This window comes from Penicillium verhagenii (assembly GCF_028828195.1).
Source record: "Penicillium verhagenii strain IBT 33310 chromosome Unknown utg000012l_segment0_segment0, whole genome shotgun sequence".
Taxonomy (NCBI): Eukaryota; Fungi; Ascomycota; class Eurotiomycetes; order Eurotiales; family Aspergillaceae; genus Penicillium; species Penicillium verhagenii.
The window spans coordinates 1,129,161-1,156,983 of NW_026643176.1; the positions used below are offsets into that span (position 1 = coordinate 1,129,161).

The following is a 27,823-nucleotide window of genomic DNA, read 5'->3' on the forward strand; positions in this document are numbered from 1 at the left end:
GCGAATATGCCATGGGGACTTATATTAGCCCTTGCGGAAGGAAACGCTCATGATAGACAACCTTCAGACCAATATCTAACCGGTCGTATTCAAATTTCAGGAAAGTAATAGCTCCACCAACGCCGTATTGAAACGTTACACACTATTTCACACCGTCATTATGCACTAGATAGAATGAGGGATAGCGTGTTTCATAATAGAGTTCAAGAAGAAAAAGAAAGGAAACAAAACATGAAACTGATTTCGAGCGGCCCTGTACCACGCTTTCTGCTCAATCAACCTCGAATGTGAGTTCTAAGAGAATATAACAGGCCGAGAAGGCCTTTGATAATTGGAAAGATTTCTGGAAACCAATGACTGACAACTTTCTAAGGCCACCAAATCATAACTCTTTATGTTGGTTCTCTTGATCGGCTAGAGACTAATTTCGCCTATTGATACTCATCGATGTAAGTACAGAAGGTAGAATTTTTTTGATGGTCGTCTAAACTCGGACAGAAAATGATTGCGCTACAGTACGATAACTCACTGAGTCTTGGGGCAACTTTATTGGTCCACAGACTGCATCGGTTGTACAAAACGTTTGTTGGCCTTGCAGCTCTGATCAGCGGCCTTTCAGTGGGCGCATTGACGCTTAGCGAGTTTCACCCGACACGTTCTAGATTGTCTCAAGTATCCGAGGGCTTTATCTGCAGTTCTACAATCACCGCCGTGATAGCCGCAATGTCAGCAACTATGCTGCTATTTCAATTTGACAGCCCCAACAAGATAGCTAGGGGGGATCTTGCTGTCGCATGGTTACCTTTGATGCTGCTTGATGTTTCAATCGCGGAATATCTTGCCGGAATGGTTTGCTGGTACTTTAGCAAAAGCTCACGAGGGGTGAGCATCGTGATGGCAGCACAGATATTCATATTGCTTAGCTGTTGTGTTGCTCTCTCTATGTGGATGATCAGGAAGTGGAGAATGAAGGAGGAACGAGCTCCAAAGGGGATGGAGGAGTGCCTCTCCACTTCTGCCTCGAAAAGTGGGTGAATTTGACATCCTTGGAAGATCAGTTGTGGTGAGTAGTATAGGCCATGGCGTCTTCCTTACGACCGAAAGAGGCTGAGATGATTTATGGTTTCATAGTTTCGAAAAACTCGTGGCGAATACATACAGTACAGGGCGGCTAGAAATCAGCTTCATCTGTTGGTTTTTCTTCGGAACTCTATTCAGAAACATACAACTCCTCATTTGATGGGTATTGCAGATTTGGTTTTGTGTCTTCCTATGCTGTATAAGATTTGAATATACACTTTGTGGGTCTCTAGATCGAGGGTGGGTTTTATTGTAAGATAAGGCCTAAAGCCTGCTCATTGTCGTGATATGCGGCACAGATCAGGAACCAAGCCGAAGCATCAGAGTTAAATCCGAAGTATGTATACGAAGTATATAGCCTCATGTTTCCCTTGAACGAAATAAGAATCAATCTTCCTTTGAACTGCAACACTTATGCTTAGCATAGTATGTGTCATTTATGTGTATTTTTAGCTCTTACTATCGGTATAAGTAGAATTAAAATTCAGAGAAAAGAGCACTTGAGGGTAAGAGTCCAAATAGCGAAGAACGGTAAGATAAGGGAAGGAGGAGAAAAAACTTCAGCTTGATGAAATGCAAGAAAAAAGGGGTGGAACTTCGTTGGAATTATAATTTTCTACATCCAAAAAGTACAAAATCCATACGATTCAGCAGGCGGTGTGCTAGGCGGTACACGAATTTTCCATTTTCCGGTTGGCAACTATCGGCGCCCGTAGCAGGGAGCGCTGCCCGATTTGAAGTGCTACAGTATAGGTTCACCCCGAACTTGGAGTAAACATGGTTCTTGGTACAGGTATGAAAAAATTTCTGTTTCTTGTTCGGGGTATTAGATTGAGATTGCGACATTTTTGAGTCTCTTAGCTGGCCATTCGGAAATAGGGTCTATATGCCACCGAGTACCTGTCCTTGTTGTTCTGTTGTTCAGAGATATGAATTGTCTTAGTTATTCAGAGGGAAACATGAGGCTATATATACAACGATAAGATCAAGTTGATTTCCAATCAACTTGACTCTTCGTATACATGCATCGGAATTAACTCCGATGGTTCGGCTTGGTTCCTGATCTGCACCAGCCTCATATAACAACACTCCTCCGTCAAATCCGACTACATACACTCTACCGGAGGCTTTGCCCTCTCTGCCCCGTTTCCACTCTATCAAGTCGCCTCCGAGCGTTATTCGAACAGACGAGCGCGCTCGCGTTGAATCGCACAGTTGATCAACGACAACAGGACAAACACAAGGCCCAGCTACCTGTGAGAGTATAAGCTATCTGCGCCAAACGCCGTAGCAGGAATGGCGTTTTGCGCTGAATAACGGGATGGAAAGGTTTTCTAGGGCAAGTCAAGCGAACCAAGATTCATTGTGATTAGCACTAGCCCAGCGCGTCTATATACCCCACGGGGGGTGATAGCACTGGGCTACACCCAGTCTTAAGGTTGATAAACTAATACTACTACTGCTACTGCTACTACTACTGCTACCACTACTGCTACTACTACTGCTACTGCTACTGACTATATGCCCTGGATACAGTACCAATCCCTGGGGAAATTGGGTGAACGATGACCAAACCTATCCTAAAAGGACATAGCAGTAATTGACCGCTTCCTATGTTTGACATTTACCTTTGATTTCTCTCTCCCTCTGTCTCGCGGGGCCCCACTTCAAGCGCACTAGTCCGTATAAAGATATCCTTCCGCCGACCTTGATCTATGTTTCCTCTATGAGTCATCGTAAATTACAGTAAGATGGTGTCTACTGTTTTGGTCTCTTCAGGTGGCTTCATTATCTGCAACACGTTAAGTATGAAGTCAAAATCAACTAATTAGACCTCCAGTCATCTCTCAGTGACCACCTGTTAATTGGATCAGCTGCTAACAACAGCGGGGCTCAAGAAAAGAAAGCGATCAGAAGGGTAGAAGCCGTCTTCGGTATCGACCGTATTATGACATGTATAGTACATCATTAGTTGCCCCTCAGCTTAGCCGCCGGACATTAATAAATTGCGTGTGTGTATGTGTATGAAAAATATCTGCATATTCAATCATCATCTATTTTAACGTTTCGTCAAGCTGGATGATGTCAATGACTATGCTGATGGATCCGAGGAAATCTAATTTCCAGTGAAGAAGGAGGGCTGGTTCTGATTTTGCCCAATTGAAACCTCAAATAGAAACTCTGTATCGAACTCCTGCGCGGTGACTTACCTTAAGACTCATTCGTATTACAGCTAGATTCGTATTCTTTTTACTGTTTTGAGCTATATTGTGGAACTTAACCCCGGATCTAGTAGTCTCCATTAGAATGGCTTATCTCAGCTGAGGTGTCTAGAACAAGTCTGTTCGTGTAGATCTTGGAATCCGACTTAGATTCTCGCCGTGCATACCTAGCATACCGGTTGTGATCAAGTCTTGTCGTACTGTACGATTCTATGACGTGACACAGTGATCATGTATATTTGGGTATATGAGAATGGTCAAATCATTCGGAGAACTGATTCTTACCAATCGTTCTGCCGCATACTTTTTGGATCGCGTTCATGTGGAGAAAGATCCTTTCACGACAGACAACACACAATATGGTTGTTCATCCTACCGGTGATGAGCAAGGCCTAGCCGACCCAATAATACTTGAAAAAATCGACAGGCTATTCGCCTGTAACATTGGAAATTACATCGACCTCCCTCAACTGGTTGTGGTGGGAGACCAGTCAAGTGGTAAAAGCTCTGTCCTGGAGGGGCTTACTCGATTGTCATTTCCTCGAGACAGCAACCTATGTACAAGGTTTGCAACTCAAATTATATTTCGTCGGTCCAAATATAGTGAAAGATTAATTATGGCTTCGATAATTCCGGACTCCGAGGCTGAGGACGAACATGCCTCCAAATTGAAAGATTGGAAAGGAAAGAACCTACAATCTCTTGATGCTGAATCATTCACTAAAATGATGTCTGAAGTACGTGGTTGGAACCCATCACGCGAGACTCGATATTGACATGCATTCGAAGGTTCACACCCTGATGGGAGTTTCTCGGTCGAAAGATGACGGATTGCCTACATTCTCCAAACATGTATTGCGAGTGGAGATTTGTGGGCCACAAGAAGACCATATTAGTGTAATCGATGTTCCTGGAATTTTTCGCAACTCTATACCCGGAAACTACGCGAAAGAGGACAAAAAATTGGTGCGCGACATGGTACAGGCATATATGAGAAACCCTCGCTCTATCATTTTGACAGTGGTGCCAGCGAACGTTGATATAGCCACTCAAGAGATTGTTGAGATGGCCCACGAGCTCGATCCTGATGGCGAAAGGACTCTTGGAGTGTTGACCAAGCCAGACTTGGTAGACAAGGGTGCGGAGGAAAAGGTGATTGATCTCATCAGAGGCAAAGAAATGCGAGTCAAGCTTGGATGGGTGATTGTACGAAACCTTGGACAGAGCGAGTTACGCGGAGGAGTCATGCACCGAGACGCAGCTGAAGAGGAGCACCGCACAAGACACCCTTGGAATGCCGTTGACTGTGACAGTTTCGGCATTGATGGACTAAAAATCCGTCTTCGTGTGATTGTGGCAGCCAATGCCCGCCAGGCCTTTTCATCAGCAAGTTGCCATGACCCCATTACCCAGAAGCCTTGATCCAGCTAACTGTAATAATCAGGTCAGATCCGAAGTCAGCAAGAAACTCAAGGACCGCCAACTTGGCATTCGGTCTCTTGGACCGCAAAGAAATACACCCGAGCAGCAATTGCAATACTTGCTTGATATTGTTTCCTCATTCCAGAGCCTTACCATGCAGGCCCTAGGGGCAAACTACAGTTCAAATGATGCTTTTGAGAATAGTGATGCCCTCCGATTGGCTACTAGGGTTGTCACAAGAAACGAGAAATTCTCAGAGGACCTATCCCGGTGGGGCCATTTGTTTGACTTCAACAGTGTGTCGCCTCCCCAAGTTAACGCCGATGACACTGTTGTTGAACGCCAAAAATCTGGGAGACGACTCCTGCATTCAAGAAACGTAAAGGACATCTCTGGAATCCAAGAGATGCTGCCGGAATCGTCAGATGTGTCCCCTCCTCTCGGTCATGATATTCGTTCGTGGATAGGCGACGAATACCGCCAATCGCGAGGCTTTGAGATTGGAACGTTCAATCATGTGCTTCTGTCGAGCCTAATGAAGAAGCAGTCCACGAAATGGATAACCCTAGCGAATGGATACATCAGTGATATCATCACCATTGTTCATGGCTACATCACCAACGGACTGAAAATGGTCTGTACTAACAAAAAGGTGTATGAAAACCTGCTTGTGCTTTTGATGGACAAGCTTCTTGAGAGGTACCGGAGTGCGATCGATCAAGTTGCTTTTCTGCTGTTTGTTGAAAGATCAATGACACCAATAACGGTGAACCACTATCTTAATGACAATCTAGAAAAATGGTATGTGGTCGCAACATTTTGTCATTTTTCATGAAGAGCTAACACACCATAGTCGACAGGAGCGCACAATACCAAAACAAGCAAGCAAAGCATTTGACAGTCTAGATGGGAAGGTAGTCCGTGTTGATGATCTGAAACATCAGCAGAATATGAGCAATGCCGAACATGCTGTTCAAGATCTTCAAGATATCCTGGAATCATATTACAAACTCGCGCGAAAGAGATTTGCGGATAATGTCTGCATTCAAGCAACATCATTCTATCTACTTCAAGGGCCAAGATCCCCGATGGGCTTGATATCGCCCTCGCTGGTCAGCAGTCTGAGCAGAGACCAACTTGACGAGATTGCCGGAGAGCCGGAGATATTAAAAAGGAAACGTGAGCAGCTGCAGAAAGAAATATCGGATCTTTCCATGGCAAGAGAGATACTACTCTGAGTGTTATCATACCGTTGAATTTGTGTTTTGAGGAAAAGCGAAATGTATTTAAGTGAAAAGCTTTCTTCATGGAACGTAGTATGTAATTAGTTAACTAAGTTACTGCCCCCATCAGTCATTGAAGAACTCTCGGGTCCTCTAAATATTTCATAGCTCCCATCTAAAAATCACACATTGTTATTTGAGAAAGATCAATATTTGATGACTATTATTACCTTTAACCAAATAGTGATGATCGAGTTATTTTCAATACAGCTGATTAATTTAACTTCAAGACTTGTCCAAATTAAACGACATTGATTCCCCACTCTCTTTCCCTCTTGCAAATTTTCATTAAAAATGGGGATGAAGTGAAAGGCCGACAAATCTTTGTAGAGTTGTAAGCCATCCAAACAGATGTCTGTGTTGTAAAGCCTTTTTCAACGCACTTTTCCAGCCAGTCAGATATATATAGTGCCATTGGCGGGATTTAGAGACTCAATATCGAGCTGACACGTTCCCGTATGACACTCCGTTAAAATCCAAGTCGAAAAGCAGTAAAGCGGAGGTAGGTGTCACTGTTAGAGTGTACATGATTTTATAGTACTCAAGCCCTTTGGAATTTCTTTTTCTTTCAAAGAGCTGCCGTGGGACTTTGCTAAGGTCACTATCCAGCGTGCAAAGTCGAAGTACTCCTGCCTTAGTCAACATCTTATCGCCGGTTTCAAGGTCAAACTCTGGGTACTTACTATCAGAATGATATTCCGGTGCTCTCTCGTCGTTGCAGAAGAATAGATCATCTGTGAAGTGTAAATTCTTGGCTCGATCTACCTTAATTGCGCGGTAGAATTTGAATTTAATGGGCCGGCGTTCGGATACCTTAGCAGACTTTCTCATGTTAGTCTCCCCTAAGCGAAAGACATTCCCAGCTAACCAACCTTATTAATGTACCAAGTCATCTTGTTCTCCACCATCCATTTTTCTTCGACTTCCGACCAATGTTTATCATGTCTTCCATGACGGCTTTTATCATACTCTGTGCAGGCTGAGACACCGTACGAATAACGGGAGATTCGCGTTTCCACGCGATTTCCTTCCAGTCCCCGGAGAACGGCCCCGCTACTTCACGTTAAAAACGAAAAGAATTTGGCAGATCTCTTTTCTCACCTGACGACTGCTGCCCAACTATTTGTTTTTAATATGCGATACGGTTCAGTTCCCCATAAATAATGATGCGGGTGACAAGGACTTACGCATTTGGGGGCTGCAATACTGTAATAGAAGGAGTACTTCTATTTAAGCGGTGGAAGACATATTTTGAGGACCCAAACCCCCCAACAAGAACGATGGCCTGTAATTGTCAACAGACTTTGACTTCGATGTCACGACAAGGCTTTTTGTTACCTTCGTGTGAAGTCGGAGATGGGAAATCTTCTCAAGCTGCGCCCGTACCAATTCTTCGACTCTTGACACTATCGGCTCGAAAATCTCTTCGATCTCAACACTGGGTAGGGATTAGAAAGGTCAAAAAAATGACCATTGTGGTTTACTGTCAAGTACTGACCCGTCAAGTTGAACGAATCCACTATCAACACCCTTTTCAGGTTGATCTGCTGCTCCTGGAAGCGGAATGAAATGATTCACATCTAGAAAATCGCAGTCGGATTCCTCACCGAAGGTAGGCTTCACCATGTCTCTCCAAAAACAAACAGCAGCTTCTTTGGACTTTGTTGGCAGAGATTGATAGTTCTCTAGCCCAACTTTCTTCATCAAGAAGCGTTCGAATCTCTCGTCAAGTAAAAGGGATCCGCAAACGGCCCCTATTTGAAAGAGATGAGAATTTTCAATGCATCATTCGGTCATGTTGAATCTCACCCGTTCCCTCTGTGACTTCCTCCAGGCTCAATGGATCGACATCTTGAATTTTATAAGCGATTAGGTCCTAGATGAACGTGAATAGTGCCCCTTTTGGTTTCTGGGCTCAGTCTTTACCACAGTCCCACCACCTGCATCACACACCACTAGAACATCGCCTTTCTTTCAAAAGAATTAACACAATGTAATAGCTTTCAATGATAAAACTCTCACCATGATTGAGTTTGGCTGGATTGTCCGCAGTGAATGCAGAGCGGCAGCTTCCGGCTCCGACACAAGGAAGATTTTCTGGGAGTCGACACCAGCTATTATAGCGGCTCGAAGTGTTGCATCTTTTGCTTTGTCGGACCACACTGCGGGCACAGTAAGCACAAACTTGAGCTCCATTGACTTCGCAGCATCTCCGAAGCGTCGTTGGAGCGTGTCCTTCACATGTACAACGAGATATCCTAGATACTCTCCGGAGACCTGAACAGCATCTTTGCCGAATTTTGCCAGCAGGGCCTTAGAGGCTAGTGACGGTGCATATTCCAGGTTCTGGCTTTCGTCTAGCAAAAGCTTGGAGCCACGAACTACTTCGCACAAAGAACCAACTTGATAGCCCCACTTTGGAATCTCTTTCTCGTACGAAATAATAGAGGGCACTTTCAACGCGGTGCCTAGATACGAATTAGAATTTTTTTGAAAGATCTCTCAGCGTTTAACTTACGATTTCCTCCTCCAGGCCAGGTGGACACGATTTCAATGTCTCTAGGGCCACCTTCAAGCGCCCAAGCAATCCTAAATGAGTCAAAATTAGACAAAAATAATCATGATATGTGGAATTCTGGAAGACGGAGTGGCTCACCCGCTGAAGGTTGTTCCAAAGTCGATCCCCAAGACGATGTTAACTCCTCTTCCCATTTTGATCTCGCTTCCATGAAATTACAAGTCTCAGTAGTATCAGCCAGGTAACGGGCGCACGAAGTTGTCCCTACCAAGCTTTTATGAGCATATGACTTTCGGCAAGCACCGGAAATACTCGCTCGCCACCCTCGTTCAATGATTCATCGAATGCCGCAAACGGCATTTTGTCACTTGTTCCCATCATTTCAGGGTATTTAACAGGCCATGTTATTATGTTTTGCAGTTAAGCTGATTGAAATCTTGACAATCCATGTTCATTAAAGATGCCTTGGACTTCATTGTTTTCATCCCAGAACTCCAGACCCAGCCAAAACAGATCTTACTCACAAGGTATATTTTATTTCCATCAGCAGATCAACGGAGTGGTGATACGTGGACACTGATGAGGTTTATGTCAAAGGTCCTAGACTTAGTACATTTCAAACTGCAAGAGAAGAACCCGAGTCCAGTTGTTATGAGGAATTGGAGAGGCAGCGCAAGGTATGAAAAAATTTAACATAGAGACGTGAAGCAACTGCTTACAATATAGCTAGATCAATCGAGAAGGACAATTATGTTTGGCATCTTCTAGGCACGAGCTAATTCGTGTCCAAGAGCAAATCCGTCGAAAAGATGAACTTTGTGCTCAATTAGAGGCAAAGGCAACGGCTTCAGAAGACCAACACCACCAAGAGCTTACCGGCTTGTGTGGTAAGATCAATGCTCTTGAGAATGATTTGGAAGTAGTCAACGAGGAAGAATGCATTAGAGAATGGCGAAGACTTCGACTACATCTTGATCAATGGGTGAAAAGAAATTTCAAAGACATTGCAAAGCTAAGCCAGGTCGATTACAGCGCTATCCTCCAATCGATTGGTATCACAGCGACGCATACCAAATCTCTTCTCGCAGGGAACTCACATCAGCGCTGGGCGATCATTCAAGCCTGGATAATTAAGATGCTAAATGATAGCATCTTTCTTCAATATTGCCCCGGGTTGGCTGAAAATGAAAATGAGTTTCTAGTCAGCCTGGATCGACTGATATTTCACCGAAGTACGGGTGTTCTTCTTTCCAGGAACAAGAGCTTCACTAAACGTTATTTAGGCAGCTTTAACACATGGAGACACTGCAAGTCGGGAATTAATACAGCTCTGGGTACTTTGACAGAGCCGTCACAAGGGATGCTGGCAGAACAACTTGTGAACGATGTTGAAAGCATGCTGGGAGAATATGCATCAACGACACCCAAGGTTCGACAGCAGCGACTGTACGATCTCTTTAGTCAATGTGTGGATTTTAAAATGATGTGCAACCGGCAACCAGAAATCTATGAATTTGTGTCATCACCATCTGGAAATACTTTTGACACAACATGTATGATTGTGGCTGGAGACATCGATTGTTGCGAGACAACAGTTGCTCTTTCTCTGTGGCAGTCTCTTTGGAAGGAGGGACATTCCGGAAATCTATATTGTCTAGAGCCGGAATTGGTCTGGTCTAATTTTCGCTGAATGTAATGTTTATTTCTGTGTGATGTCAATCTCCAATGTCTATATATTGCGGTACAGTGAGAGAGTTATGTGGAATCGATATACTTCTCAGATACGGGCATAGGCTCTAAGCCCTCTCACAGCACTTTCACGTCTCCTATAATTTAGCGGTTTGATCCGTGCTGACAATCGAAGGGATATCGCATATTTGTATCGAATGACATTCTACAGTTGTTCTCGAAATCGGCTTGACCGACACTAACTGATAATTCCTATGCGGGGCCCACCGCCAACCTCTTAGCGCGGATCTTTCATTTGGCTGGCCGCATTAAATAGGCGGTACACCGTTGAGACGCAAAGGGTTGTTGGCCTTCCATCAAATTCTGATATTGCCGTCGGAGCTTGTCGCTCCCAATGATAATTACTGAATTATTCTTTAATCAGTGTGTGTTGGTCAAGCCGATTTCGACTGCACATTTTCATGGAAAACACACGTACTCATGTACCCGATAGTTGTAAGCTGTATATTATTTCGACGAGAAATCGGCGTTAATGACCTACACACATATACTGGAGGCGGAATGGGGCTTTCGAGTGGCAAAAGATGCAAACGATCACTAAACTAGTTGGTGAATCGCTCAGTCAATTATCTATGCTATTTATCTATCTCCGCAATTTTGGACTCAGATATGACGGTCACTATTAACGCAGATGATGAAAGCGCCACATCTTTCATTTTAACACCAGATAGACCTTCCATTGCAGCTTCCGATATCGTATTTAACTGTTCAAATAATGTTAGTGTGCATTTTGTGGACACTTTTGAGAGGGTGTAATTTAAAGACTGGAATTTGCTCACTTTCTTTTCTTGGAAGACTTCCTCCGGCATAGCTTCCGACTCTGCGCATTCGATTTTTTTGTACTCATATTTAAAAGGTGCCCCGAGTGTGTTTGCATTTGATAACGCACGTCGGTTATTCGGTGGCAAGGCTGGGTCCCAGTTGGCCATCAGGTTTTGAAGTCTTCGTGACTGGCTTTGCACCAACTCAAATGAGTGGAATTTCATGATGTGGAAAGTATAACGCAGGAATTGAATTTCTTCATGCGGCATCTTACAAAAAGAAAAGACCTATTGATATATATATAAGATGTTTTTGGAAATGGCTCTAGACTAGCAAGCTCCCAGGAGCTATGAGTCTATGGCAATAAGTTGGCATGATAGGCTGGTTGAAAAGGGGGACTAGGCCGAGAGCCAAGGAACCGCAGCCCAATCTTCGAGCCTTCTGTTCGCATACATAATCGGCTTTGAATTTCTTTGGAATAGCCAGTTTGAATGTTAAGCGTGCCTACAGTATCAGAAGACTCAATAAATCAAATCGCGCATATGAGCCAGTTCCTAGGAATCTAGTCGGCATGTAATGGCACGTGATTATCAACCAATGCTTGGCTTCTAGGAGCTAAGCTGGATCTCCGCTGGATTCTGTGCTCATGAAAATAGCACGTCTCTAGTCTGTAAGCACACCGTCCTTTCTTCTTTAATTATTTACGCTACTCACTCAATTAACTGAAAGGAATATCATTCACAGTGGAAAGGCTTCTGACCCGGATCTGAAATTTTGCTCTTATTTTCAGACACTCCATCATTTCGTCGGTTTGTTCATTGTACACAACACCCAAATGGTGCAAACCCACCAAAAAGCTCACGGAAAAGCACATTCTGGCACACGAAAATGCGATCGTCAAACCTGGTGTATAGAAGCCGTCTCGAATCCCAAAAGTCCCGAAAGGAAATCATTTTTATTGGTTCTTGTTGTGATATGAGGCTGGTGCAGATCAGGAACCAAGCCGAACCATCGGAATTAACTCCGATGCATGTATACGAAGAGTCAAGTTGATTGGAAATCAACTTGGTCTTCTCGTTGTATATAGCCTCACGTTTCCCTCTGAACAATAAGACAATTTATACCTCTGAACTACAACAGTTCTCAAAGACAGCCTAGCCTGTCTTTTAGGGTGCTGCTTAGGCTGTTTAGGCTGTTTAGAGTCTTCTCGGTAACGTATTTACACCGTAACGAGCGGAGTAACCGTGCCGAAATATTGCAGAGGTACTTCCCTCGCCGACCGAGAATTATTCACCATCTTGGGTACAGTAGAATTCGAAAACAATTTCCCCCTCGAGTACACACTTTGTTTCTCAGCGCGTAATCTAAGCGGATTGAATCTCAATAAGGCTAAGTCGTAAACAAAGGCCGCCTGTGAGTGGCTGAAAGCTCACCGCCTATACCAATATTGATTAATACTGTTCCGGGTACGGGCCGAGAAACAAATCGTGCGTGCTTGAGGGGTAATCTGTTTCGAATTCTACTGTAGTCACTTCGTCAAACTCATCATTGAGTCATCAAGCGTTCCTTTGGCCATCTGATGTTTAGATGTTTACTACAGTACAAATAATTAACTATCGACATTAAGTCCCACAAACGGGGCTGTGACAGCGGCGAAACTTAACCCCTCAAAGCTCCATTGGGTCGCGAGCATGTCACACAGAAGTTGCAGACCCCTCACGCTCCATTTACTTCAGTTTATAAGTAAAGCAAGCATAGAGAAGCTGACGCAGGCCTGGTTCCACAACGGTAATTTCTCGGCGGAACCAACCGTCGCCGGGATCGTCCTTAGTCCTCCCTAATCGTCCTCACCTCAATCGTATCTTCGTTGGAATAATCACGGGATGATTTCCCCTCCCCTACCGGATGAGTTGCATACTATAAAATAAGTGGTGATCAAAGTATCTGCAAACGGCAAAGGTCAAAGGAAAACCACGGAGGACGATTGATGGCGGTAGTAGAAGATGTAACCTCAACCGCGTTCAGAAGGATACATTCCGTTCTCTGAGGATTTGAAAAAGGCCCGAAGAAGGCTCAAAGTGGGTTAGAAAGGAGCGCAAGAAGTTGAAATCCTCTAAAACAAGATGCTTAACCCAGTTTCAGTCGCAATAGACGATGATGTCGATACCCTCAACGGACGCATCGCATCGGTCAAGCTGGATGAGAGAGAGGAGAATCCAGGTCGCATCAAGCAGATCAACCCTTTTGTGCCCTACCTGGAGAATGGGTCGCTCCGTCTTGTGGACGATTTAGCCCGAACGCTCATGCCGAAACACCTCAGCGGTTTGCAAAAAACCCGTTGGCTCGAGATCAACGAAAGTTGCCCGATCTACGTCGCGGGACGGAAATTCCAGATAAAATATGGGATATCAGAGGCAAGTTTCCAGAATTGGATAAAGTTACTTTGTGGATACCTGGACTTCCCGGTGATTCTATTACTCAACCCCAGCGGATTTGACGTTTCAGAGTATGAGGAAATGGTTCAACAGTCCCCAACGCTGCTGTGGTTGAAGGATAACCTCGAGATATTGAATCTCGAATTGCACGATGTGATTGTGTTGGACACGTTTCCAATGGTTACGGACGGATTATCGGAGTCATAGAAGTTCGCGGAGGATTGGTCTGAACTGGTGGCAGACTCTTTCGAGCCCACGTTGACGTGCCTGCGATACATCCGGCCGCAAATTCTGATCTCCTGTCAGTGCTGCGGCAAAGCGATTAACAAGAGATGGGGATCATTCGGAGACGTCCGAGCAACCGAGTTTTGTTCTTCGGAAGCCTGGGCGCGACAAGAACTGGTCAAGACAGTGGATATATACGGGCATCGAATGCTTGTGGTGCAAGGGGTTGATCCGCACAATATGGTGCAGTATAACCCAAAGATGGAAGGGATACTGAAGACGCTTCTCACGAAGGTGTTGGGACCCTTTGGGCAGTGGAAGGAGCGGCGGGTCACAGAACGGAGAGAAGCAGCCCAGAGGGAGGTGGTGTTGGCTCAAGATGGGATTACAATTGGGATGACAGTTCTGTTGAAGCAGATGGATTTGTTTGAACAGATCTGTAGGCATAAGAATGAAATCGAATTGACGGTAACGGTGGGAAGGGTGAAGGAGTGGCGGAAGCAAATAGAAAACTGGGCCTGTGAGATGAGTAGAATAGAAAGGTGTAATTAAAAGGGTGTGGTAAATTACCATTGACACTTCGCGGCCTTTCCCCAGCAACGGCGCGGCAGTTATTTACATCAACGGTGGCGCCAGTTGTGGACTACGCCTCCAATGTCTGGATGCACGCGTGTAAGGACAAGGCCGGGCCGATCAATCGAGTCCAAAGAGTTGGAGCACAAGCCATTGTGGGGACATTCCTCACGGTCGCGACCAGCGTAGCGGAGGCGGAGGCCCACATTGCCACCCCGCGCAACCGATTCTGGAGACGGGCCGTGAAGATGTGGACGGACATTTATACCCTTCTTGAAACAAACCCGCTCCGCAGAGGTACAGACCGGATCAGAAAGTTCAGACGATATCATCGCTCGCCGCTGTACCAAGTGTCAGATGCGCTTAGGCACATCGATATGGAGACACTGGAAACAATTGACCCGTTCACGCTGGCCCCATGGGACGAACGCGTACAGGCCAATATTGACGGACAACATGAGCCTCAGACTGAAGCGGGCGGGTTGATGCAGATCGCGGTCAGCAGCTCGGCACGGAACGAGCTGGTGGAATTTGGAGTCGCAATCGAGAAACAGCCACCTCGAAATCGAAAATTGAAGCTTAAAACGGTTTCCATCACATTGGGCGCGAGGGCAGAACAGAACCCGTTCTCTGCGGAGCTGGCAGCCATGGCACATGTGTTGAAAATGATAGTGGAATCAAGGACTACAGGACTACGTTGCTCACAAGCAACAAGGCGGCGGCGCTCACGCTAAGTAACCCGCGACGACAGTCTGGCCAGGAGCTTGTTTGTCAGATATACAAGTTGATGAGAAGGTTGCGGAGGAATGGAAACCGCATTAAATTCCACTGGATCCCTACTACCGAAGACAACAAGCTGTTAGGTCTGGCTAAAGAACAGGCCAGAACTGCAACACAAGAAGATGCTCTCCCACAAGAACACGTCTCGAGGATGAAGTCGACAACATTGAACATCGCACGGTCCCAAGCAGTCCCCAGCAGTGAGCTCCCAGAGAGCATAGGAAGACACGCAAAACGAGTAGATGCCGCACTGCCAGGCAAACACACCCGGCAGTTGTATGATCGCCTAACGTGGAAAGAAGCGAGCGTACTGGCCCAACTCCGAACTGGCATGGCTAGACTGAATGGATATCTCAATCAAATTGATGTAGCAGAGACGGACCAATGCGATTGCGGACAAGCAAGAGAGACCGTGGAACACTTCCTCTTCCGATGTCGGAAGTTGACTGCACACCGGACGGAAATGTTACAATGCACGCAGACTCACCGAGGAAACATATCCTTCTTCCTGGGAGGAAAACAGCCTTCTGATGATCAGAAATGGACGCCAAACCTAGAGGCAGTACGGGCCTCTATACGTTTCGCCATTGCGACAGGCCGACTTGAGGCCACTTGAACATGTCGACCAACATAACCCCCACCCCCTTTTTCCGACCCTACTTACCCACCCCCTCGTGCTACACATGGTAGACGCGCTTCAACTGCCGAAGATAGGATGTTGAACACTTGGAGAAGCGCCTTCAAGCCAGCCTACTAACCCACTTACTAACCCACGAGAACCTCGCTGCGACACTGCTTTCTGGAAATGTTATATGTTATAAGGTTTTATGTATGGGCTTTCAGGAGACACAGCATACACAGATGGACATGTACAGTAGATCAGTGATAGTTGCCCTTTCGGCTCAGCCGCCGGGCGTTAATGAATTGTTTGTTTGTTTGTTTGTACCATTGACATACCTTTGCTGACGTGGAAAAAAACCTCGGTCATGGATTTGTTTCAGAATGAGAATTTGATGTACTGGCTAGTTCAATAGAATTAATTGATTGAAGGTTGATTCCACCACAAAGTAGAAGATATAGACTTTCCAAGAGCGAGTAAGAAGATCTGCGCGTTCGTCAAATGCTGATTGTTGCGCTTCACCCTCGGCTGGGTAGACTGTCCTCACGAGCTTTACTACGTCGGGAACATTTATCTTTTGAAAGTCAAGTTGGGTGTGAAGAAGGTACAACAAATAGAATTCCTTGCCGCACAATGCCTTATCTGTGCATGACTTGTACTGGACAATGTAAAATACGGGCAGCGGACTATGCTATACTTGCCAGAGCTATTAAGCCACGTACTGGCTGATGCGATGACAACTGGATGAATCTCGATGTAGACAGATCTTAGCTTCCTCAAGCCATTGCTGGCTTAAGTACTAGTCCCCAACACCACGTAGAGGTGTCTGCCTTGTGTTGGAGGTCCTGGAAAAAAGGATCAGGTCTCATAGAGATTCGTGCCTCAACGCTGTGGGAGGCTACGGAATCCTCCTCGTTCCTCAGCTCAGGGGGAGGGCACGAAGGAAGACCAGTCCCGTCCCTCGACCCGAAGGGAGGCTACGGAGACCTCTTCGTTCCTCAACCCTAGGGGAGGTCACGAAGGAAGACCAGTCCCGTGCCTCGACCCGAAGGGAGGCTACGGTGACCTCTTCGTTCCTCAACCCTAGGGGAGGTCACGAAGGAAGACCAGTCCCGTGCCTCGACCCGAAGGGAGGCTACGGAGACCTCTTCGTTCCTCAACACAGGGGGAGGGCACGAAGGGCAGATCAGTCCCGTGCCTCGACCCGAAGGGAGGCTACGGAGACCTCTTCGTTCCTCAACCCTAGGGGAGGGCACGAAGGAAGACCAGTCCCGTGCCTCGACCCGAAGGGAGGCTACGGAGACCTCTTCGTTCCTCAACACAGGGGGAGGGCACGAAGGGCAGATCAGTCCCGTGCCTCGACCCGAAGGGAGGCTACGGAGACCTCTTCGTTCCTCAACCCTAGGGGAGGGCACGAAGGAAGACCAGTCCCGTACCTCGACCCGAAGGGAGGCTACGGAGACCTCTTCGTTCCTCAACACAGGGGGAGGGCACGAAGGGCAGATCAGTCCCGTGCCTCGACCCGAAGGGAGGCTACGGAGACCTCTTCGTTCCTCAACCCTAGGGGAGGGCACGAAGGAAGACCAGTCCCGTACCTCGACCCGAAGGGAGGCTACGGTGACCTCTTCGTTCCTCAACCCTAGGGGAGGTCACGAAGGGCAGATCTGTGAAAAAAAATACTCATTAGGGGTTGTTTCTGCCTTTTATCACATTTTTGTACGGCGACCAGTAGGAACAAATTGTGCAGCACCTTTCGCCCAGCCCCCGGTGGGACCAGCTGAATTCAACCGGAGTACGCTCAAATAGATTTTGCGGAACATTTTCATGATCCTCAATGACCCATTTCAATCAAATCCATCTCTTTCATGACACTCATCCCGCGAGATTATGGAAATCGATTCTTTTGGTTCACTGACTGCCAGTCCCTGACATTTCAAGTAAGCCCCTGCGCATCCTGTTTGACTTTTGTGTGCCTCGCTTTTCTGCAGAAACATTGAGGAAGGTTCTTGAGCACTATCCACTACATCAATTCATCTTCACAACTCGCTTGCCATTCTAGATAGTCATTAAACAACAATATGGTTAAGCCTATGAAACGTCCAACGTAGGAGCAGTAAGGACCGTACAGCTATACACCTATATTCGCTTGGATAGGTTCGCCAGATCCGACGCCAATTTAGAAGAATTGGCTCCCACATCCTCTAAGCTCGCTCGCATGTCCCGGAAGAGATGGTGGAGTATATGGACTTCCTTCTCTAGCTTTTTGATTCTAGACCGTGCCTCCTCTAGCTGACCAACCATCTCGTCAGAATGTGACTGAGGCTTGCTGAGTGGTGAACCTGCATATCTTTCTGTTCTCCTTGACCTTCGATTTCGCCGCGCCCGAAAGTACCGGCCCTTAGGTACACCCTGCGAAGAAGAATCGGATTCTTTCCCAATACGTTTCATGTCGGAAGGCTTTTTCGTCTTGTAACTCGACTGTTGGATACCCTATCTCCGTATCAGTACCCATTCTCCGGAACCTATGTATCAGGACAGTTGGGAGCTTCTACCATGTAAGTGCTCCGCGGATGAGATATGTCGTGGCCTGAGGGCGGGTTCCTAGTGGTCGTGTGAGACTCCGGCAGCTAGGAATGAAGGGAAAGAGAAAACAGAGGAGAGTGAAGAAGAATGAAAACCCGAGCCAGCAAGCTGATCTTGTGTGTGCGTAACCGCCAATTTCTCCCTGGGGAGCTAGAACAGCACCGAGGTCCACCGGCACCCGCCTAGCTTCTCCCACGGATGCAGCCGGAACGGAAAGCGCTCTGGTCACCTGTGGCTATCTGCTGCTGCAGGATCATAAAGGTTTTGCCAGCTTTAGTCGCGACTGCAAGACATTGCTAAAAAGCAGATACACCAATGATTCGGTACTCCCGAAGCCGGCCGCGCGTGCTGTGGAAATGAAATTTCTAGGCGACTATGACGATCTTCCCCACCAGGTGAATCTTGTAAGCCAGTATCTGATACAGGAGCGCGAGATGTGGGGGGTGGAGGAAGCCGTTCATTCCTGATCCGCACGCAATGACCGGGCGGAGAAGTATTTGACCTAGCGAGTGGGGCACCACAAAACGCACTATTGAAAGGTCCCATCGTCGGAATAAGCCGACTAGATGGCCAGTGCACCTATACGACATGGAGAATCCGAGATGGAAGCATGTTTGTCTCAACCGGCATGGTCCACGCCGACGGACTAAGGACATTTGCCATGACCATATTCGGCGACAATGCAAAATGCAACTGTCGATTGCGTGTTTGGACGTTAGAAATATATTTTTGTTGGAGCACATCAGGTTGGCTCGGGTAGCTAGTCTGCGATACGCAAATTTTCAGTTCCACGCTAGAGATCCAAAGGAGGTGTTGATGTAGGCTTTTAGGTGGGAATTGATAATTTTAGAGACCGACTAGAAAGCTAGGTATACAGCTTGAGCACATATGATAAAAGTTCAGACAGTCAGTAAAGATTCAGGTGTTTGTCAAAGGCGGAGGAAAAACTATACAAGCGAAATTGCATATCAAGTGTTCGCATAGAATGTGTTCAAATCGACAAACTTAAATACAAAAGTGCGCGAACAACGCTGTGTTAATTACTGTATAACGAAATTGGAAGATCTGGAACACAAAAAGTGCGCAAATCATAACTTCTGGTGAGACTTTCTTACATGGACAAGCTCATAGCCGGGTGACAAGGGTGATACGCTGTTCGTTGTTTAAATTTGATCATATAGTAAATGAGGGATCAACTAGCAACGGCGATACACCAGGGTAAGCGCAGGGTGGATACCTACCTCATCCACCGGAATTGCCTAGATCAAAAGCTAGCACAAGATGTCGCCACTTTGAAAGTCAACGTTTTGGCCTAGTTGATTAGTCCGGTCGAACCAAGTTGAGCAAATGAATGAATGAAAAAGAATTCGGAAGCTAAAAGCTGCGGATCCCCCGAGTCTAGAGATGCAGACTCTGGAATCACTTACCTCTGGCAAATGTAATCAGCAGCCTCTCCATTCCCTCATTGTCCAACATGCCCAAAATCCCAACACCTGCCCGAAAGCCTGCAATGCCCACTCGAGTCGTTCGCCCAGCGGTGGGATCGGGTGTCCCCACAACCCATATGCACCGCCAATCGGCCGCGAAAGTTGTTCGCCCCCGCGTTTACGCCCCCGACGTGAGCGAGACGCAACCTATGGTATGTCTCACCAACTCGCCAGATCAGTTTTTGGAATGAAGAGAAACTGACTATTGTGGGTTGGTTGAACAGGAACCGACGGTGCGAGACACGCGGTCGACGGTGCGAGCCACGCGGTCGACGTCGCGAGAGAATGACGATGACGATGAATTCGAGATCGTTCATGCGAACTGTACCAAAATGGTTCAGACGGCCAACGAGCGCAACCAACAGCTCAGGACGCATATCGCTGCGCAACGGCAGGAGGCCTCGGAGGCTGCACAGAAGTTTGGTGCGGAACGGGCTCAGCTGAACGCAACGATCCGGCAAGTCGGCCTGGAGAGACACAAATTGGTAGATGAACTCCGAAATGCGAAAGAAGAGATCCTCAGCCTGCAGCGGCGGCTGGATGTCGCCGATGCTGATGTCCAGAATCGGATCACCCGCGAGGAACTCAACAAGACTCTCAAGGAGATCCACGCGGCCTCGGTTTCCGTGACAAAACAGGTGGCAACGAAGATCAGCGAGTCTGACAACATATACTTTAGTTCCTGCCTGCCTTCCTCGGATGTGGGTCAAGGCCTCTGGGCCGGCCAGGGCGAGCACTTTGGCCTGCCGGACGATCCCCTTCTGTCGGCAGACCTGGGCCCTATGCCTCCCTCGTTAGACCCACAGGATCTGTCTCAGTTTGATTCCTATGTGGCGATACCTTGATCTCAATAGGCATGGCAAATTAAAATTCATAGTGAAATCAACGTAATGCACTCCCGCTCACCTTGACGTCTGTTACAAACTTCTTCATATGGCTTTATCGCGGTCATAAAATGCGGCAAAGTCCGCATACGGCGCGAGGACCTAGCGTCCAGTCGGAATAGGCAGGAAGACGCGCAAAAGGACGAAACGGGCGGCCTCAGTGGGGCGAATAAGGGGCTGCCACCTTGCTCATTTGGTGAACTGGTCGTCGGGTTAGCACGTATATCAGGGATGACTGTATCGCGCGACAGGGGGTGGGTGGATACGCATCGCTTGAATAATAGACCCACCTCGATCTATCTGCTGGGGTAGGTTCAAAGATTTGCCGAGGTTAGCGCGCCAGCTGCCCTTTCGTAATCCAAGCTCCACCGTTCATGCACGCTCCCTGCATCAGCCTGTGCCTTAAATGAACTACACTTCTACAACCCCTGCAAAAGACCATCGGTGCTCCAGGCAGTCGGGCATACCTTCGTTGTATTGTAAACAAGTGCATATGACACGGTTCTAGCCGATCTGCTGTAGAATCGATTGTGTGGGGTGCGCCGTGCTTCGTAGTTTTTGAGCAGTAAACCTGTAGAGCCCGGGTAAGTGTTTGCGTAAGCTGTGGGTCTGGACCATCGGAACCATGGATACTCAGCGCGCTTAGAAGATAGCGCGGCCCAATTTGGCCATACCATTTCTTTGTCAGCGCTGATTGACTACTATTTACGACAGGGGGGCTCATCAGTGGATCCTGTGATTGGTCCGGTATCACGTGAGTCAGGGGGAAAAAGTACAATCGCCGATCTAGGAACAGCGCACAGTCGGATTCTCTAGCCTGATCTGTGCGCGACGATCGGGCTTGCTAGCTGGTGAAGCTTGTTAGCGCATAGTGGCGTCAAGTGAAGTAGTCCATTCCCCGAAATGCAGCCACTAGGTGCAAGCTGTTTTTTCCAGGTGTAGCCTAGACGCAGCCCACAAAATAACCGACCACTTGTACTATGAAGCCTTTGATATCGCAACTTGACCAAGGCCACGGAGGTGCCACTATCAGGACCGTGCTGGCCGGTAGCCGGCTGATACGTTCCACACATCTTCCATCAGCGTGAGTCCTCGTCTTTCACGACGCCCATTTCTGCTCTAATGTCGGTTCCCCGGATGCGCTTCCGGGTAATCATCGACCGATAAACTGGTAGGTAGAATAGTGAGCAAAATCTGCGTCGGCGTTGACCACCGGTATTCTGCTCTGGACCTCACTGGTAGGGCGCTAGTGTGATAAAATTGGCGGGCACAGAGCGGATACATACCGAGGAAGAATGTGAACATGAACATGACAAATACTACATTCATTTAGTCTAGGTAGTGGGGCCGGAAATTAGAAACCCAGGGTTTGGAGCGGATGCAGATTTTGCTCATGGCTGGGTTACACGGCACGGGTCGAGGCTTCAAGGCTCCACATTACCGTTAGTGGATGAGCGTGCTTTCTAGGCGACGCAAAATTGTCAGGATGTGGCCCTTCAGCGATTCCGTTGGAATGATTTCCCGCCAAGCTCCCTTCAGGGTATAGCGGGACGGCACGGGGAAGAAGCCGAAAAGCTAGGATTCCATCAACCAGGCGAACCAGGCGACGAGACGGTGATATCCACTAGTCGTGTCCTGACCCGTGTTGGGGCGGAACAGACTCACTTGTACTCGGCTGCTACGCTTGTAATCTCGTTTGAGTGACTGAAATGCCGACTAAAAGTGCACTAGAAGGGGCCTATGGGATAGGATCCATGTCGCGATAGCACAACATCCAGGAAGATTGTCCGAGAATTTTGCAGGACAAGAAGACTAGAGTTCGTTGGGTATGTCTAGACCCGCCTAAACCTTGATTATCCAGCGAAGTTAGGGGTCCAAGCTCAACGGCTGGTCACAGTTCTCCACCCTGTAAGATCTAGCCTGGGGAAGTAAGAGCGTAAATATATCTGAGTGGGGCTGTCGATTTCGGTTTACAACTTCCAATATATGCTATCTCTAGCCTAACCTATTCAAGAAGCTCACTTCATGGATCGCTTGGGCCGGCCTGCTTTCCGCTCCGACATGCCCTCTTCATCCCCTCTATCCACGCAGAGGATGTCGATTCGCTCTTGCAACTTCTCCACTATGCTCCGCAGAGTTGGGATGTCATCATATCCCTGCGCGACGGTCTCAATGTGCCCCTGTATCATTTTGTTCCACGTGTACTGCTTCTGAAGCTGGCTAACTATTGCCCTAGCACAGATGCGTCAGTACGGTGCATTGCTCCCGCCTTTTGTGGCTTCGATATCACTCACTCAACTCGGTCGTCTAAGCTAGAATACCTGTCAGTCAATTTTCAAGATACTATCGGTCGACTTTCTTACCATGTCAAGGCTCGACTAACATCGTCGGGAATGTCGGAAGTCTCGGCCTCGGCCATCTCATGAACCAAGTCACCTTCTCTTTCCATGGCCCAGTCTTCCTCTCCCGACTGTTGTGAGGGGTCATCGAGGGATGTGGTCCAGTTCTTTTGCGCATATGGCCGATCGTCGGTGTATTCGAAAGGGCAGTCTGGATCATTATCTGCATCGGCTTTCGGGGAAGGGGGGGGCGACTGCTCGATGCTCCAGATGTCGGACTGTCTCGCTAGCTGTCGAGGCTGTTTTCCGGAGTCTCTATGGAACATTTGACGCCATTCCCGCATAAGATCGTTTGACTCGGCAAATTGATCCATTGGGGCTGGCGAGCTTTTACTTTGGAAAGCGTGGGAATGAAAAAAGGGTGCCGGGAAGACAGGAAGACAGGATTATATATATTTTAGCGGAGTCGGTAACCATGACGAGCTCGGGCTAGTTTTAGGAGCAGCATAACACCAGCCGATTTTTTTTTAGCGGGCAGATTACAGGAATATAAATGCGAGGGCAAAAGCACCATCTACTTGGCCGACATACGGACAATCTACTATCTGGTAATAATCATACTGAGTCAAGAACAGAGATAATGTACGGACAGCTGCAAAAGTCAAAGATGTACGGGGACCTACAACTTTGAATTTGCCCCTTGATGAAAGGTTGGGAACAAATGAGAAAGAAAAGAGGGTTCGTAACTTGAACATATCGGCACCATCGGTGGTCGCATAATTCCCATTTGGAGGGCCTTCGTTTGCGCAATTTCGACCACCCCCACCTTCCGCTTTCTTTTTCGTGAGTGAATTTGGTCAAATTGGTCAAATTGGTCAAATTGGCCAATAGGTTGGATTGTTTTGGAGCTAAAAGGCACTTCTCGCAACGAGAGTTTTTGATTTGACGGGGCTGCTTAAAATGCTGTCGAGCTTGTGGATCACTCATCGATCCCCACTCACCATCCAAATTCGGCTGGGGAAATTGTAGGAACTAGGTTGTTTTTGTGATCAATTAGGGACACAATTGCCTAAGACGCCACACAATGGGAGACGCAGATGGAGAATGTAGCAATGACATTAAGATTCAGTTCAATTAAATGACTGGCCTCCTCCCCCCGTCTCAATTCCTTTTCGTCATGAAAGCCTCTCAAACTTTCAAAACCCCCAGAAAGCATTTGCATTCCAAGTGTCTTTGCTCTTCAACTTCATGATTGTCAGCACTATGCCGGTGAACAAAAAAAGGTCTATATCTCATGGGATCGAGAAGAAGTAAAGAAGCTTCGAGGCTGGCTTTTGCGTCATCGGCATCTCTCTTGGAGGGAAATATGCAAGCAATACTACATACAGAACAAGAAGCCCAGGTCCGCCAGCTCCTTGCGATCTAAGATAGACCATATGGACAGGGAGGCGAGACGGCAAGCTGCAGTCAGGAAAATGGCTTATTCGCCTGAAGGCGCCGCTGTTAATCGTCGGCAAAGTCTCGTTAGCCAACTTCCTGCTTCACCCCCTCCACTCGTTCTGCAGACCTCCGATCCCTATGTTCAGCAAAGGCTACAACAGTGGCGCCAGGACCTCGCGCATCGCGAGTCTGCACAGATTGAGCAGTTGGCAAACTGCGACGCGGAATCAATATCTCCGTCCCGAACGCTTTCTCCAAGAGGGCCTAGCTACACAAGTCAGTCCCTTGACATTTGCCGTCGGTTTGCAGTGCTAACAAGGCGTCAGATGATATATTGGAGGAATACTACTTCGAATCTGGCGACGAGTCCACGGCGCCTTCGGGTGAATATCAGGGCCTGGCTTGGCCATGAATAAAGTCTACAGCAGTTTTTTACTCGAGACATGGCGTTATTATTGCAAACATATGTACATATTCCCCGGGACTTTTGATAACCTAAACCCATTTTTGAGAGACGCCGTTGGTCCTCCATACAGTGCTGCGTTCCCTCCATTCCATCTGACTCCCATCCTCTCACAACTAGATTTAGCATATCCAGAGCCAAGTCGCAGTCTAGACCTCCAGTCGGGTCTTAGGAGGATCCACTGGGCCTCCACCTCAAGTACCAAACCCGACCGTCACCGTATACTGCAGGTCGTTGCCTGCGACACTGTAGTCTCCGTGGTTGGGTGTGCATATACGGAATGTTCGGCAAATTTCACGCTCATAAGCGTGGCGGATGTTAATACAAACATAGTTATGTATAAACCATTGAGCTATGGAGAAACACAGTTTGTATCACCTTCCGGGCTTCCCGGATAGGGCGGCAAAGGAGTGGATCTTTCCGAGGCCCGGGGAGCAAATGGTAGAACCCGAGAGCACAAGAGTCCTCTGTTCGATCCTGACCCCCCGGACTCCACTTTTACCGTCCCAGCTCGCTTCCACTCAGCGGATCATTTCCGAAATGGGTCAAGCGGCGCCAGATGCTCGCGACCAGTGGCTAAGTGGTGGGATGGCCGTTTCCGATCCCGTCCTCCTTTTGTTCCTAATCTCAAGGGTAGATGTTCCCTGAGCTGCATTGTACGGAGTGGAGGTGAGCAATTTTCTGCTGAATACTGTTGTAGGTTAGAGGTATGAATTATCTTATTATCCAGCGGGAAACATGAGGCTATATATACAACGAGAAGATCAAGTTGATTGGAAATCAACTTGGTTCTTCGTATACATACTTCGGAATTAACTCCGATGGTTCGGCTTGGTTCCTGATCTGCACCAGCCTCATATCACAACAAATACACTTCATGATATATTCTGGTCAAGCTTGTGCGCACTTGGAGTTTCCGGGCCGGAAAAACTCAAACTCCGATCCTTTCAGGACCAGGAACTGGAATCTCTAGATAGAATTTAGTTGCAACAAAAACTGCACCTTTGATCAAATTGCGTTCTGTTGTGATATGAGATTCATGCAGATCAGGAACCGAGCTGCACGGTCGCAATTAATTCCCAAGATATGTATGCGAAGCATCAAGTTGATTTACTTAAATAGCCTCTCCCTTGCTGCTCGGAATCTTCCTTTCCTTACCTCCCTCATGCCACTTCCCCCCCCCCTGACTGCGGTCCGTCCCGTCCGCCATAGTAGCTCGCACACGATAGCATTGTTACATGTTATTTCTGTTCTTATTATGGATCTTCTAACCTAAAGGATTAGAATTAGTTAAGTAAAGGGTACGCCTGGAGATAAAATACGATCTGGCAGGCCAAAATTAAATGGACGTGACCGTAGGCATGATTATGACAAGCATACCCGAATGTGGGCAGATAAGAGCGTTTTGAAGCTTCATAGGATTATGTATGAACAGCACAACATCAATCATGATTGTGAATTCTCACTACATGCAGTCTCAATGGATTAAACTAATTTCAGGCATAACAAAATTCAACTTCCAAGTTCGATTGAACGCCGCATTCCTGAGTGGCGAAATTATCGTCGGGGTGGTAGTATACCAGACTGCAGCTTTGATCACGAGCGGGGCACTCGATAACGGGGCATTCTGTAAAGCTTGGAGTAATTCGTGTGCCAAACGCTGTAGTCGGCGGGGCATTTATCAACGATAGGTCATAGAACAAGGTGCCCATTGGTTCACAATCGGACCCCTCGTCTTCTTCGAAGCATGCGCTGTACTCTACTTGAGAAACTTCAACACTGTCTCTCTGAGTCGAGACTTTGAGAGAATTTCCTGTCGCATTGTCTGTAATACGAAAGCCCTGTACAATACTTTGCCCCGCTGCGAGTTCAGTATCAAGATATGTGATTTTAGATACTCCTTTTACATATAATGGAAACCGGCAATTATTTATTAGATGAATATTTCCGCGTTCACTTTGGGCCATGCATAGGATTGGAAGGACTAATATGGAGCATAGATTGAGACTTCTTTCACAACAGAACATTTTGCTAGTATTGCACTGGCTGGTTTCTTCCTGAAGGGCTCTGGGCCGTATAAGTGCGAGGACGAGTTATTTAAATTTCAACTCAGTCCTCGCTAACAACATTTTAGATTATCTCCTTGCCATCAAGTGAGGTAGCTAAGAGTTGTCTTATGAGACAGGAAGTTGAGTCCAACAACACTCATTTACCTGATCTCGGCTTCTTTTCATGGTTTATAAACGGCAAACGGCAAACGGCAAAAGTTGAGGGATGGTGAATGTATTGGTCCACTATAGGTAGCCATTGAAACTTCGTAAGATGCTCATGCCTATTGGGAATTGGCACCCAATGAGATGGCATAACGTCTATAAGTTTGATATCCAGTTAAGCTTAAGGTAAGGCCGCTGAGTCTGTTTTGATAGCCGCTAGTTCCGAGTAGCGTGCAATAGCTGATTGTCGCAACCGATAAATTGGTCATCAGTTACCATGCTGGTTATTCCCGCTGATTGCATGCATGCTCTTTCTTATTGGTTTCCTGCTCGTTTGTGCTGCATGTTTGCTTGAATCAGAAGCAGGGTTAGGCCGCAATGCATGCGCTTTCAGTGCCATGAAACCTGATGAAAGTCCCACGGAAAAAACAATCCTATTAAGGATATTCTCAGCCTGAGGAGATGCTATCTATCAGAGTGATCAAAGCGCCAGTTCTTGGAACTTCTCTCCATTCTACGACTCGTGCCATAACGCAAGATATTCTTGCTCAGTACAGCAATGTTCGAAATTGGATTCCATGTTTTACACGGAGAAAGTATTTTATGCCCCACCGCCAGGACGATGGTGAAACCACCTAGGGGTGCTTAGGGTAGGCCGCAGATCATCCTTGTTTGGAACCGTCTTGATGTGCATGTACATATGGTCAGGAACATAGCAAGAGAATGTAGGCCCGCCAGTTACTTCC

The 27,823-nt window shown here is 47.2% G+C and overlaps 10 protein-coding genes across 10 annotated transcripts; 6 read left to right on the forward strand and 4 right to left on the reverse strand.

Annotated features, from left to right (window-relative positions):
* Positions 1-3,919: 3,919 nt before the first annotated feature.
* On the forward strand, positions 3,920-5,962 carry N7466_011084 (uncharacterized protein; the record flags this gene model as incomplete). The annotated part of the gene is made up of 4 exons (XM_057170473.1): positions 3,920-4,039; positions 4,092-4,649; positions 4,747-5,525; positions 5,578-5,962. 4 exons carry the CDS (start codon positions 3,920-3,922, stop codon positions 5,960-5,962), a joined length of 1,842 nt encoding a protein of 613 aa, XP_057016205.1.
* Positions 5,963-7,190: 1,228 nt separating this feature from the next.
* N7466_011085 (Hsp70 family protein) lies at positions 7,191-8,885 on the reverse strand (the record flags this gene model as incomplete). Its single annotated transcript, XM_057170474.1, has 9 exons — positions 7,191-7,292; positions 7,346-7,445; positions 7,506-7,761; positions 7,817-7,883; positions 7,934-7,978; positions 8,030-8,475; positions 8,526-8,596; positions 8,664-8,729; positions 8,794-8,885. 9 exons carry the CDS (start codon positions 8,883-8,885, stop codon positions 7,191-7,193), a joined length of 1,245 nt encoding a protein of 414 aa, XP_057016206.1.
* Positions 8,886-9,176: 291 nt separating this feature from the next.
* On the forward strand, positions 9,177-10,215 carry N7466_011086 (uncharacterized protein; the record flags this gene model as incomplete). The annotated part of the gene is made up of 2 exons (XM_057170475.1): positions 9,177-9,202; positions 9,294-10,215. 2 exons carry the CDS (start codon positions 9,177-9,179, stop codon positions 10,213-10,215), a joined length of 948 nt encoding a protein of 315 aa, XP_057016207.1.
* A 634-nt stretch (positions 10,216-10,849) lies between these two features.
* N7466_011087 (uncharacterized protein) lies at positions 10,850-11,260 on the reverse strand (the record flags this gene model as incomplete). The annotated part of the gene is made up of 2 exons (XM_057170476.1): positions 10,850-10,978; positions 11,054-11,260. The coding sequence occupies 2 exons, from the start codon at positions 11,258-11,260 to the stop codon at positions 10,850-10,852; spliced, it is 336 nt and encodes a 111-aa protein (XP_057016208.1).
* A 1,899-nt stretch (positions 11,261-13,159) lies between these two features.
* N7466_011088 (uncharacterized protein) lies at positions 13,160-13,678 on the forward strand (the record flags this gene model as incomplete). Its single annotated transcript, XM_057170477.1, has 1 exon — positions 13,160-13,678. One exon carries the CDS (start codon positions 13,160-13,162, stop codon positions 13,676-13,678), a length of 519 nt encoding a protein of 172 aa, XP_057016209.1.
* A 279-nt stretch (positions 13,679-13,957) lies between these two features.
* On the forward strand, positions 13,958-15,665 carry N7466_011089 (uncharacterized protein; the record flags this gene model as incomplete). Its single annotated transcript, XM_057170478.1, has 3 exons — positions 13,958-14,135; positions 14,294-14,925; positions 15,021-15,665. The coding sequence occupies 3 exons, from the start codon at positions 13,958-13,960 to the stop codon at positions 15,663-15,665; spliced, it is 1,455 nt and encodes a 484-aa protein (XP_057016210.1).
* A 1,007-nt stretch (positions 15,666-16,672) lies between these two features.
* Positions 16,673-17,488, reverse strand: N7466_011090 (uncharacterized protein; the record flags this gene model as incomplete). The annotated part of the gene is made up of 2 exons (XM_057170479.1): positions 16,673-17,307; positions 17,389-17,488. 2 exons carry the CDS (start codon positions 17,486-17,488, stop codon positions 16,673-16,675), a joined length of 735 nt encoding a protein of 244 aa, XP_057016211.1.
* A 2,237-nt stretch (positions 17,489-19,725) lies between these two features.
* N7466_011091 (uncharacterized protein) lies at positions 19,726-20,583 on the forward strand (the record flags this gene model as incomplete). Its single annotated transcript, XM_057170480.1, has 2 exons — positions 19,726-19,890; positions 19,963-20,583. The coding sequence occupies 2 exons, from the start codon at positions 19,726-19,728 to the stop codon at positions 20,581-20,583; spliced, it is 786 nt and encodes a 261-aa protein (XP_057016212.1).
* Positions 20,584-22,640: 2,057 nt separating this feature from the next.
* Positions 22,641-23,335, reverse strand: N7466_011092 (uncharacterized protein; the record flags this gene model as incomplete). Its single annotated transcript, XM_057170481.1, has 3 exons — positions 22,641-22,854; positions 22,917-22,934; positions 22,986-23,335. 3 exons carry the CDS (start codon positions 23,333-23,335, stop codon positions 22,641-22,643), a joined length of 582 nt encoding a protein of 193 aa, XP_057016213.1.
* Positions 23,336-24,436: 1,101 nt separating this feature from the next.
* N7466_011093 (uncharacterized protein) lies at positions 24,437-24,813 on the forward strand (the record flags this gene model as incomplete). Its single annotated transcript, XM_057170482.1, has 2 exons — positions 24,437-24,677; positions 24,728-24,813. The coding sequence occupies 2 exons, from the start codon at positions 24,437-24,439 to the stop codon at positions 24,811-24,813; spliced, it is 327 nt and encodes a 108-aa protein (XP_057016214.1).
* Between the last annotated feature and the right edge of the window lie 3,010 nt (positions 24,814-27,823).